At 40.7% G+C, this 13,057-nt stretch overlaps 1 protein-coding gene across 1 annotated transcript; it reads left to right on the forward strand.

Moving 5' to 3' along the window:
* Positions 8,730-12,730, forward strand: LOC102178719 (cationic trypsin). Its single transcript, XM_005701263.3, has 5 exons — positions 8,730-8,833; positions 10,191-10,350; positions 10,808-11,061; positions 11,820-11,956; positions 12,486-12,730. Exons 1-5 carry the CDS (start codon positions 8,794-8,796, stop codon positions 12,633-12,635), a joined length of 741 nt encoding a protein of 246 aa, XP_005701320.1. The 5' UTR covers positions 8,730-8,793; the 3' UTR covers positions 12,636-12,730.

The raw sequence follows: 13,057 nt of genomic DNA on the forward strand, positions 1-13,057 counted from the left end.
GCAAAGTCTGATGCTGTAAATAGCAATATTGCTATTTACAATAGGAACCTGGAATGTTAGGTCCATTCAGTTCAGTTCAGTCGCTCAGTCATGTCCGACTCTTTGTGATCCCATGAATCGCAGCACACCAGGCCTCCCTGTCCATCACCAACTCCCGGAGTTTACCCAAACTCATGTCCATTGAGTCAGTGATGCCATCCAACCATCTCATCCTCTGTCGTCCCCTTCTTCTCCTGCCCTCAATCTTTCCCAGCATCAGGGTCTTTTCAAATGAGTCAGCTCTTCACATCAAGTCCACAAATCAAGACAAATTGGAAATGGTCAAACAGGAGATGGCAAGAGTGAACATTGACATTTTAGGAATCAGAGAACTAAAATGGACTGGAATGGGTGAATTTAACTCAGATGACCATTATATCTACTATTGTGGGCAAGAATCCCTTAGAAGAAATGGAGTAGCCATCATGGCCAACAAAAGAGTCTGAAATGCAGTACTTGGATGCAATTTCAAAAATGACAGAATGATCTCTTCATTTCCAAGGCAAACCATTCAATATCACAGTAATCCAAGTCTATGCCCCAATCAGTAATGCTGAAGAAACTGAAGTTGAACGGTTCTATGAAGACCCCAAGACCTTCTAGAACTAACACCCCCAAAGGATGTCCTTTTCATTATAGGGGACTGGAATGCAAAAGTAGGAAGTCAAGAAATACCTGGAGTAACAGGCAAATTTGGCCTTGAAGTACAGAATGAAGCAAGGCAAAGGCTAATAGAGTTTTGCCAAGAGAACGCACTGGTCATGGCAAACACCCTCTTCCAACAACAAGAGAAGACTCTACCCATGGACATCACCAGATGGTCAACACTGAAATCAGAATGATTGTATTCTTTGCAGCCAAAGATGGAGAAGCTCTATACGGTCAGCAAAAACAAGACTGGGAGCTGTCTATGGCTCAGATCATGAACTCCTTATTGCCAAATTCAGACTTAAATTGAAGAAAGTAGGGAAAACCACTAGACCATTCAGGTATGACCTAAATCAAATCCCTTATGATCATATAGTAGAAGTGAGAAATAGAATTAAGGAACAAGATCTGATAGACAAAGTCCCTGGTGAACTATGGACGGAGGTTTGTGACATTGTACAGGAGACAGGGATCAAGACCATCCCCAAGAAAAATAAATGCAAAAAAGCAAAATGGATGTCTGAGGAGGCCTTACAAATAGCTGTGAAAAGAAGAGAAGCAAAAAGTAGAGGAGAAAAGGAAAGATATTCCCATTTGAATTCAGAGTTCCAAAGACTAGCAAGGAGAGATAAAAGAAAGCCTTCCTCAGTGATCAGTGTAAATAAATAGAGGAAAATAGTAGAATGGGAAAGACTAGAAATCTCTTCAAGAAAATTAGAGATACCAAGGGAACATTTCATGCAAAGATGGGCTCCATAAAGGACAGAAAGGGTATGGACCTAACAGAAGCAGAAGATTTTAAGAAGAGGTGGCAAGAACACACAGAAGAATTATATTTTAAAAATCTTCATTACCCAGATAATCACTGTGGTATGATCATTCACCTAGAGCCAGACATCCTGGAATGTGAAGTCAAGTGGGTCTTAGGAAGCATCACTGTGAACAAATCTAGTGGAAGTGATGGAATTCCAGTTGAACTATTTCAAATCCTAAAAGATGATGCTATGAAAATGCTTCACTTGATATGCCAGCAAATTTGGAAAACTCAGCAGTGACCACAGGAGTGGGAAAGGTCAGCTTTCTTTCTAATCCCAAAGAAAGGCAATGCCAATTGCACTCACCTCACACGCTAGTAGAGTAATGCTCAAAATTCTCCAAGTCAGGCTTCAGCAATACGTGAACCATTAACTTCCAGATGTTCAAGCTGGATTTAGAGAAGGCAGAGGAACCAGTGATCAAATTTCCAACATCTGTTGGATTATCGAAAAAGCAAGAGAGTTCCCAAAAAAAAATCTATTTCTGCTTTATTGACGATGCCAAAGCCTTTGACTGTGGATTACCACAAACTGTGGAAAACTCTTCAAGAGATGGGAATACCAGACCACCTGACCTGCCTCCTGAGAAATCTGTATGCAGGTCTGGAAGCAACAGTTAGACCTGTACATGAAAAAATAGACTGGTTCCAAATAGGGAAAGGAGTATGTCAAGGCTGTAAATTGCCTCTCTGCTTATTTAACTTGTATGTAGAGTACATCATGAGAAACGCTGTGTTGGATGAAGCACAAGCTGGAATCAAGATTGCTGGGAAAATATCAATAACCTCAGATATGCAAATGACATCACACTTATGGCAGAAAGCAAAGAAGAAGTAAAGAGCCTCTTGATGAAAGTGAAAAATGAGAGTGAAAAAGTTGGCTTAAAGCTCAACATTCAGAAAACTACGATCATGGCACTGGTCCCATCACTTCATGGCAAATAGATGGGGAAACAGTGGAAACAGTGATAGAATTTATTTTGGGGGCTCCAAAATCAATGCAGATGGTGACTGCAGCCATGAAATGAAAAGATGTTTGATAGCACATGGAAGAAAAGTTATGCCCAAACTAGACAGCATATTAAAAAGCAGAGACGTTACTTTGCCAACAAAGGTCCAGCTAGTCATGTACGGATATGAGAGTTGGACTATAAGGAAAGTTGAGTGCTGAACATTTGATGCTTTTGAACTGTGGTGTTGGAGAAGACTCTTGAGTATCCCTTGGATTGCAAGGAGATACAACCAGTACATCATAAAGGAAATCAGTCCTGAATATTCACTGGAAGGTCTGATGTTGAAGCTGAAACTCCAATACTTTGGCCACCTGATGCGAAGAACTGATTCCTTTGAAAAGACCCTGATGCTGGGAATGATTGAAAGCAGGAGGAGAAGGGGACGACAGAGAATGAGATGGTTGAATGACATCACTGACTTAATGGACATGAGTTTGAGTAAACTCCAGGAATTTGTGATGGACAGGGTGGCTTGGCGTGCTGCAGTCCACAGGTGTCACAAAGAGTCAGAGATGACTGAGCAACTGAACTGAACTTTAAATGTAAATGGATTAAATACTCCAACCAAAAGACACAAACTGGCTGAATGGATACAAAAGCAAGACCCATATATATGCTGTCTACAAGTAACCCACTTCAGACCTAAAGATGTATATAGAGCGAAAGTGAGAGGATGCAAAAATATATTCCTTGCAAATGAGAAGCAAATGAAAGCTGGAGTAGCAATCCTCATATCAGACACAATAGACTTTAAAATAAAGAAGATTACAAGAGATATGGAAAGACACTATATCATGATCAAGGGGTCAATCCAAGAGAGAGACATAACAATTGTAAATATCTATGAACCCAACATGGGAGCACCTTAATACATGAGACAAACACTCACAGATATAAAAGGAGAAATTGATAGTAATGAAATAACAGTAGGAGACTTTAACACCTCACTCACACCAATGGACAGATCATCAAAACAGAAAATTAATAAGGAAACACAAGTCTTAAATGATATGTTAGATGAGATGGATTTCATTTATATCTTCAGGACATTCTGTCCAAATGCAGAAGAATACTGCTTCTTCTGAAGGGCACATGGAACGTTATCCAGGATAGACCACATTTGGGGTCACAAATCAAACCTCAGTAAATTTAAGAAAATTGAAATTGTAAAAGAAAAAAAAAGAAATTGTATTAAGCACCCTCTCCAACCACGATGCTATGAGACTAGATATCAATTACAAGAGAGAAAAAAAAAAAAAACCTGTAGAAACACAAACACATGGAGGTTAAACAACATGATTCTAAATAGCCAACAGGTTACTGAAGAAATCAAAAGGGAAATCAAAAAATTTCTAGAAACAAATGACAATGAAAACATGACAATTCAAAACCTATGGGATGCAGTAAATGCAGTTCTAAGAGGGAAGTTGATAGCAATACGATCCTACCTCAAGAAACAAGGAAAACATCGAATAGACAACCTAACTTTACACGTAAAACAACTGGAAAAATCAAAACAAAAAACCCCAAAATTAGTAGAAGAAAAGAAATCATGAAGATCCAAGCAGGAATAAATGAAAAAAAATGAAAGAAATCAAAGATGACATAAACAGATGGAGAGATATTCCATGTTCCTGGGTAGGAAGAATCAATATTGTGAAAATGACAATACAACCAAACGCAAACTACAGATTCAGTGCAATCCCTATCAAATTACCAATGACATCTTTCACAGAACTAGAACAAAAATTTTCACAATTCATATGGAAACACACAAGACCCCAAATAGCCAAAAGAGCCTTGAGAAAGAAGAATGGAGCTGGAAGAATCAACCTTCCTGATTTCAGATTATACTACAAAGCTACAGTCATCAAGACAGTATGGTACTGGCACAAAAATAGAAATATAGACCAATGGAACAAGACAGAAAGCCCAGAAATAAACCCCATGCACCTATGGGTACCTTATTTTTGACAAAGGAGGCAAGAATATACAATGGGGAAAAGACAGCCTCTTCAATAAATGGTGCTGGGAAAACTGGACAGCTACATGTAAAAGAATAAAATTAGAACACTTCCTAACATCACACACAAAGATAAACTCAAAATGGATTAAAGACCTAAATGTTAAGACCAGAAACTATAAAACCCTTAGAGGAAAACATAGGCAAAACTCAATGACATAAATCAAAGCAAGATCCTCTATGACCCACCTCCTAGAGGAACAGAAATAAAAACAAAAGAAAACAAGTGGGACCTGATTAAACTTAAAAGCTTTTGCACAGCAAAGGAAACTAAGCAAAGTGAAAAGACAACCTTCAGAATGGGAGAAAAGAATAGCAAATGAAACAACTGACCAAGGATTAACATCCAAAATATACAAGCAGCTCATACAACTCAATGCCAGAAAAACAAACAACCCAATGAAAAAGTGGGAAAAAGACCTAAACAGACATTTCTCCAAGGAAGACATACAGATGGCTAACAAACACGTGAAAAGATGCTCAACATTGCTCATTATTAGAGAAATGCAAATCAAAACCACAATGAGATATCACCTCACACTGTTCAGAATGGCCATCATCAAAAAGGCTACAAAAAATAAATGCTGGAAAGGATTTGGAGAAAAGGGAACATTCTTGCATTGTTGGTGAGAATGAAAATTGATATAGCCCCTATGGAAGATGGTATGGAGATTCCTTAAAAAACTAGGAATAAAACCACTATATGACCCAGCAATCTCACTCCTAGGCATATACCCTAAGGAAGCCAAAATTGAAAAAGACGCATGTATCCCATTGTTCACTGCAGCACTATTTACAACAGCTAGAACATGGAAGCAACCTAGATGTCCATCGATAGATGAATGGATGAAGTAATTGTGATATATATACAGAATGGAATATTACTCAGCCATAGAAAGGAATGCATTTGAGTCAGTTCTGAAGAGGTGTATGAACCTAGAACCTATTACACAGAGTGAAGTAAGTCAGAAACAGAAAAATAAATATCGTATTCTAATGCACATATATGGAATCTAGAAAATTTCTACATTTTTAGAATAAAAATTTCTTCAGTAAAAAAGAAATTATTTACAAGGCAGCAATGGAGAAACAGACATAGAGAATAGATTTATGGACATGGGGAGAGGGGAGGAGAGGGTGAGATGTATGGACAAAGTAACATGGAAACTTACATTACCATATGTAAAATAGATAGCCAACAGGAATTTGCTATATGGCTCAGGAAACTCAAACAGGGGTTCTGTATCAACCTAGAGGGGTGGGATGGGGAGGGAGATGGGAGGGAGGTTCAAAAGGGAGGGGATATATGTATACCTATGGCTGATCCAGGTTAAGGTTGACAGAGAACAACAAAATTCTGTAAAGCAATTATCCTTCAATTAAAACATAAATTAAAAAGAAAAAAAAAAAAGAAAGTGAGACGGTAACTAGAGTACAAACACTATGCTAAGCAGTTTACATGCAACATGTGTGAAAGTTGTATGGGAACTACTGAAGTCTGGAAATAATCACTTGGCATTTTTCTTATATTCCTGCTACTGCTTTAGATGAGTGAAGAATCATCACACTGCAGCCAAACAGGTCTCAAGGGGTTTTGTGGGAATTTGCCTTTCTTCCTAGATAACTGTCCTAAACTTGGAACCTTCATTCTTTCCCATCCCGATAGAAGGAATTCAAGTCAAAAAGCCCAGGGTACACCATACAGAGACCTCTAGGACACAGCAGCACACAAGCCAATTATTGTGCAAACTCTTCTCTAGAATGTGTTTTTGTATGGGTTAAGATCCTTGATGAAGTTTAGGGGGAAGTTTCAGGGATGATATAGAATAATACAATACCCAATACCTCATTGTGGAGGTATCAAAAGTGGAAGATAATTAAATATGATGAGAAGATACCCCATTTTTCATTCTGGATCTGGTTCTCCTCTTACTCCTTAGCATTTCTTGATTTCTAGGCATTAGTGACTGGTAGCTTCCTGCCTCGTGTACAATGTACTCAGTGGGTATGAGTTCAGTTAAGGACAATATAGGCACTTTCCATGGCTGCATCCTTAGAAGCTGCTCTGCTAAATATTACCTCCATTGAGTCATCCTCAACTGGGGATGAAATGGACCACTGAGAGAACCTTCAGCAACATTTGGAGACACTTTTGGTCATAACTAGAGGAAGACTAGTGCTACTTGTAACTTTAGGCCAGGAATTTGATGAATATCCTACAATGTGCTGGCTAACACCCCACAGCAATTATCTGGCTCATACTATCAACAGTGCCAGAGTGGAGAAACTCTGCCTTCTACTAAGTTATCTCCATATCAGAAAACTTTCAAATGAAAAAGACACAGAACCTACTTTGGGAGTGACAATTTGCTAAAGAAGAAACAGCATCCTAGGATGCCATCCAGATGCATCGTATAGGTGCAGAATCTTGCAATAATCTAGCTAGAGGTTCATTCTCACTTAGATTCACCTCTCCTGGGTCACATTTATTATGACAGTTCTTGCTCCAAGAACCCATTTCTTGGATATTTCAGAATTTCATATGCTCCTTGTAATCATCCCTTAATTTGGTAGAATTCAGAGTTTTCTCCTATGGAGAAAAATTCAATTAGCAATCAAATTAAGGGGGGGAAAAGGGAATTTTACACAACCCAAGCTGAGGGTTACAACCCGTGAGACAGACTGTAAGAAGCTCTGAAGACTGTTCCGCCTGTTAGACATCAAAGGCACAGATATATACATTTTCGAGTCCCAGCATCATACACTGAAATGACATGGTGATAGCTTACGTAAAGTTCACCAAGAATACACAGTCAAGGTAAGCATGTACAAAGCAAGAAGCAAGACATCGTGACCCCTACAGAGCTGGGAAAAACCAAAACTTTTAAGAAGTTATATTGCCAGCTTCAGAAGAAATGAAAAAAAAAAGAACTTTATTGTCTTGCAACCACTCCATTTTTGAGGAGCTATGAAAAGTGGAAGCACACTGCACATTAGGAGGAAAGGAAGAAGTCCAAAGTGATGCAAAGAAAATGTTAAATTGTTTAATTTTTGCTGTCCTGCCTTAAAGTACGTTATTTCATCATTCCTCTGTTATGTGGATGGCATCACGTGGAAGGCATGGGCTCTGAGGTGAGGCTTACTGTGTTTGAATCCTGTATGGATCACCTCACAGAACTGAAAATTTGTGGAAAAAATCTTAGCTTCTCTAAGTACAAGTTCTCCATCTATAAAAATGGCAAAACTTAGAGCGCAGCACTCACAAAGCTGGTTGTAAGGACTGAATGAGCTGATGTTCGGAAGGCCCGTTCGGAAGGCCCGTCCCCAGTGTTTGATACATTATAAGCACTCAATAAATTCCCATTGTCTTTTAACTGGCCAAGAATTCTGTAACATTTCAGCCTCCAGATTATGGTGAACTGACTAGGGAAGTGTTACATAGTGGTTGAGAGCATAGACACTGAAGCCAGATTTCCAAGGCTGGAATCCTGACCCTACCATGGACTTGCCTTGTGATTTTAGCAAAGTCCCTTGTATTTTTGTGAGCCTTCAGTTTTCTCATCTGTGATATGGAAATCATAAGAGGGATCTTATACATTTGTCTAGAGATTTACTAATTTGACATAGGCTAAGTATTTAGAATATGCCTATTAAACAGTAAGCTCAGATAAGTATAAATTGGGCTCACTTTCTCTTCTCTATTTTGAACTATTGTGGTTTTGAATAAAATTTTTGTTCTTTTCTTAGGGCAACAAGTGTTCCTATTAATAACAAAACAACATGGGTATACAAGGCCAGAGCTACCACAAGACAGATGACATAACTGTGAAACAGGCAATATTAATTAAACATCAAGGGTGTAGCTCTCAAGATAATAATCCTCAGGATAAAAGTTCACACTTGAGACAACCAAGGACCTAAATTTTTTGTCTGGGAATCAAGCCACCTGTAGCCCTGTTGTGTGATCTTTCCCCAACTTACTTTTTTATTTAGGGGAGCAGTGTCCACCAGGTGGACTCATTTCTTCCATTCCCATAACCTTCTGGAAAAGTGGACACAGGCGGATGTTTAAATTGGATGCTGACTTATCTTCAGTGTGGCATGGAATTGAATTCTAAATTTGGATTTGTGACTTTCCAGGGAAATCACATTTCTGGCACCCGTGGCCATGGGTGTCAATGACAAACCTGGACATATAAATAGCTGTGGATGGAAATCCTGCAACCTAGTCCCTAGTCCAGAACCGGTGAGCAACCATGAAGACCTTCGTCTTTCTGGCTCTCTTGGGAGCCGCTGGTGAGTCTAAACAAATAAGTGATCAGTAGGGGTCTATAACTTTTTAAGGTTGTACTTCATACTCTGGAAGCCAACAGTGAATGCCAAATATAATCTCTGTACTCAAGAGGCTTAAGATGTTGAAACAAGAGTGTATAGTACACATGTCTGTAGAAAACTAAATCTCACTTGTTGGAGATTAAGGAGAGCTGGGGTGATCAGTGTAGAAAGCATCAAGAGGAAGAATCTGCCCTGAATTTCAGGTACGGTCTATGAAGAGGGAAAAAGAAGATAGTCAACATTAAGGAAATGTTTAGATCTTTAAAAGAATTTGTAGCTAACAATTGGAACAAATGACCGCTCAAGCTCCTTGAGGCTGTGAGTATCTCACTTGACTCTCCTCTATACTAAAAAGCTTCTTAAGAGGGAGCTTAACAGGCAAAGACACTCTATTTCTTATGAATAAAATCTTCGGGCTGGGTTTTACCACATCTTCACTAATGAAATTTTGGAGTAATGCAAAGACTATTCAGTTTTTATTCTTCAAACTTATTATAAAATTTCCTCAAATTTGATTATTATAAATGAATTCAATAGGCCTACTTATATATCAAAAGTGTCTATCTCAAAGTTAGTTTAGGAAATATGAACAATGGGGCATAGAGCATATGATCCCAGATATTTAGAGTCTTTAGGAATCATAGTAAGTCAGTGGTCCAAAATTTAGTGCTGAATAAATTGAAAATGTTGGAAACATGATTGGGATGAGGAGAAAGATTGGAGAGAAAAACTTTATAATGTTCTATGAGATTATTTAGTGAATATTTTAGGTGAGAACCAAGAAGAAATTGGGGGAGCAAAAGCACAAAATTCCTTATTCTTTTACAGGTCAGAACAACTCAGGCGGCATTTAAGAGTTTCCTTTCTATTACCTCTTTTGGCATTTATACTGTACTGAACTCTACAAATAAACACAATGATGGTGACTGTGCACTGAACACATACTTAAATGTCTCCTTTGTGCCAAAAATATTCTTTATATTCTCAGGTAGTGGGCTTCAAGGCTTATATTGTGTAAGGAGTCTCTGCTATGAGTGTGTGTATCACATACATAAAAAAAGAAATCTGTATATTGATCAAATGTAAAGCATGCATGAAACATTAATAGTTATAATAGCATAAATATTTAGCATATGTGTCAAGGGTATAGACCAATAAGATTTTGAAAATAATAATGCTAAAATCACAGTTCCTTGATTATCCCTGATAAGAAAATAGGACCTATTTTTTTTTCTGGTTCATCTGCAAAACCTTGCTGTTGAGTAGAAATTCCACAGTGGATCAGTTCTTCAGATAGTTTCCAACTTTCCTCTGTCAGTTGCTTTCCCCGTGGATGATGATGACAAGATCGTGGGCGGCTACACCTGTGGGGCAAATACTGTCCCCTACCAAGTGTCTCTGAACTCTGGCTACCACTTCTGCGGGGGCTCCCTCATCAACAGCCAGTGGGTGGTGTCTGCAGCTCACTGCTACAAGTCGTAAGTAACCGGTACTCAACAGCCCTGTTCTCTGAGGTCAGGGCATCCTCAACCATGCCACAGACAATCAGGGTGAACAGAGTCATGCTTGAGGGGGAGCATTCAGATTCCAAGACCTCATTATACGCCCCCACCAGACATTGTATGCATTGAGGCCTTCCAAATGAAGGCAGTAAAGACACAGGGAGGAAAATAGTGAGTGGTTGAATATATCTAGAGTATTCTAACATAGCTCTTTCCCAGGTGGCTCAGTGGTAAAGAATCACCCTACCAATGCAGGGGAAGAAGGAGATGAGTGTGTGTGTGTGTGTGTGTGTGTGTGTGTGTGTGTGTGTATGCGTGCACATGCGTGCACTGCAAGGGCCCTCTGTCTGTGCTTATGCTCAAGACTGGGCTCCACGGGGAGGGGGAGGCCTTCACACTGGAGACTTAGAGAACTTGTCATCTTTTGATCCAGCGGAATCCAAGTGCGTCTGGGAGAAGACAACATTAACGTCGTTGAGGGCAATGAGCAATTCATCAGCGCATCCAAGAGCATCGTCCATCCCAGCTACAACTCAAACACCTTAAACAACGACATCATGCTGATTAAACTGAAATCAGCTGCCAGTCTCAACAGCCGAGTAGCCTCTGTCTCTCTGCCAACATCCTGCGCCTCTGCTGGCACCCAGTGTCTCATCTCTGGCTGGGGCAACACCAAGAGCAGCGGCAGTAAGTCTCACGGGGACGCAGTCTGCAGGTCTGAGAATCCTGGAGGTGAAAACCATGCTCAGGGTCAGGTAGCCCTCTGTCACCCAAGGCAGCGTTCCCAGAGGAGACTGGCGTTCTGTGGAATCTTGGGATATATAACTGAAATGTGTAGGCTCTCTGCTTGACAACACAGAAAGAAAGGACTATGCTAAAGTTGCCAGGCATGCAGCTAAAATATGAATGGTGATTTGCCGAGAAGCAAAGAATGAGGAGGTACATAGAACAGAGGCTGAGGTTGGAACTGCTCAAAGTATAGCCCTGCTTCAGAAATAAAGTCTCCAGGTTGAAGATATGTGGTCACTGATACTAGTATTCAGTTCAGTTCAGTTCAGTTCAGTCACTCAGTCGTGTCCGACTCTTTGCGACCCCATGAATCGCAGCACGCCAGGCCTCCCTGTCCATCACCATCTCTCGGAGTTCACTCAGACTCATGTTCATAGAGTCCGTGATGCCATCCAGCTATCTCATCCTCTGTCTTCCCCTTCTCCTCCTGCCCCCAATCCCTCCCAGCATCAGATACTAGTATTAGGGAGAGAACAATTTGCTGACTAAAACCATTTGGAAGACCCTCCAGATAATGGTTTTTCTTCCAAAATAGAAGCTACTAGCAATTGGAGGGAAGGAATGGGAATATTGGGAAGATGGGGAGAGGTATTGAGAAAGATATTTCCCAGAATGTATGGGTAATCCTCTTCTCTTTTCAACCTTGTCCCCAACAGCCAGCTACCCTGATGTCCTGCAGTGTCTGAAGGCCCCCATCCTATCAGACAGCTCTTGCAAAAGTGCCTACCCAGGCCAGATCACCAGCAACATGTTCTGTGCGGGCTACCTGGAGGGCGGAAAGGACTCCTGCCAGGTGAGCTGCTTCGCACTCCTTGTCCTTCAGCTCAGCCTCACGTATCTCCGCCACCTTCCCCAGTTCCTGAAACTCAGAACATTGAGAAGCAGTCTCTGGGACTGATCATGAGGGCTCAGGATAGGCTGGGGAAAAATAACAAGTTTTCTTTTTGCTGTATAAATGATTAAGTTTTAGGCGAAAAGATACACAGATCGTGTGCAAGCTGTACATCCAGGTGCCCTTCTGAGGAAGGATATAGCGGTGGCAAACTCTGAAAAGAGCCTGGCTGGGTGGGCAGCACTGAACTGCCCATTCCTTTCTGGCCTTACAGACCTGCAGCTGGGGAAAGAAGGGATCTAGAAGAAGGGAGGAGAAAAAAAAGGGGCATGGCGTGGAGAACGAGGGTGGGCTTTCCCGGGAAAGAGATGGGCTTCATGGAGGATCAGCACTTGGAAACGTGGTCCCCGGGGAAAGGAGGAACACCTTTGAGCCTTTCTCCCCTCTGCGCAGAGCTCTGAGCTCTAACTGGCTCTTCCTTCCCGCCCAGGGTGACTCTGGCGGCCCTGTGGTCTGCAGTGGAAAGCTTCAGGGCATTGTCTCCTGGGGCTATGGCTGTGCTCAGAAAAACAAGCCTGGGGTCTACACCAAGGTCTGCAACTACGTGAGCTGGATTCAGCAGACCATCGCTTCCAACTAAACAGCTTCATCTCTTCATGACCCTCCCTGTTAGCCAGCGTCACCTTCCTCCCATCCTGAAAACACTACTGAAATAAAATCATTTATAAAACCAAATATGTTCAAGGGTCATTGGTTGTTTTTTATGTACTTTCTCTTCAGTCTGGCTGCTGAGAAAGCAGTAGACATAGAGTTGAACTATTATGTGAAGATGGAATGTAGATAAGTTTTTGGAAAATTGATCTATTACCCTGAGGTCATAAAAGTCTAGGCTACAAGGGTGGTGTTCTCTGTTCTTTTCAGTCTTATCCCAAGAGGAAGCACAGACACCTCCTTTAGCCCTTTAACTCTGTTCCCTGGATCATTCAGAGAATGACTAGGAGTACAGGTCCCAACACATGATTCCTATGTGTATTCGATATGAATCAAGAAAACAGGTGTCTC

This window comes from Capra hircus, chromosome 4, assembly GCF_001704415.2.
Source record: "Capra hircus breed San Clemente chromosome 4, ASM170441v1, whole genome shotgun sequence".
In the NCBI taxonomy this organism is placed as follows: domain Eukaryota; kingdom Metazoa; phylum Chordata; class Mammalia; order Artiodactyla; family Bovidae; genus Capra; species Capra hircus.

Coding starts and splice junctions, on each gene's coding strand:
- LOC102178719 (XM_005701263.3), top strand. CDS start 8,794: ATGAAGACCTTCGTCTTTCTGGCTCTCTTGGGAGCCGCTG. Junction 11,062..11,819: donor CAACACCAAGAGCAGCGGCA/GTAAGTCTCACG, acceptor TGTCCCCAACAG/CCAGCTACCCTGATGTCCTG. Junction 11,957..12,485: donor GCGGAAAGGACTCCTGCCAG/GTGAGCTGCTTC, acceptor CTTCCCGCCCAG/GGTGACTCTGGCGGCCCTGT.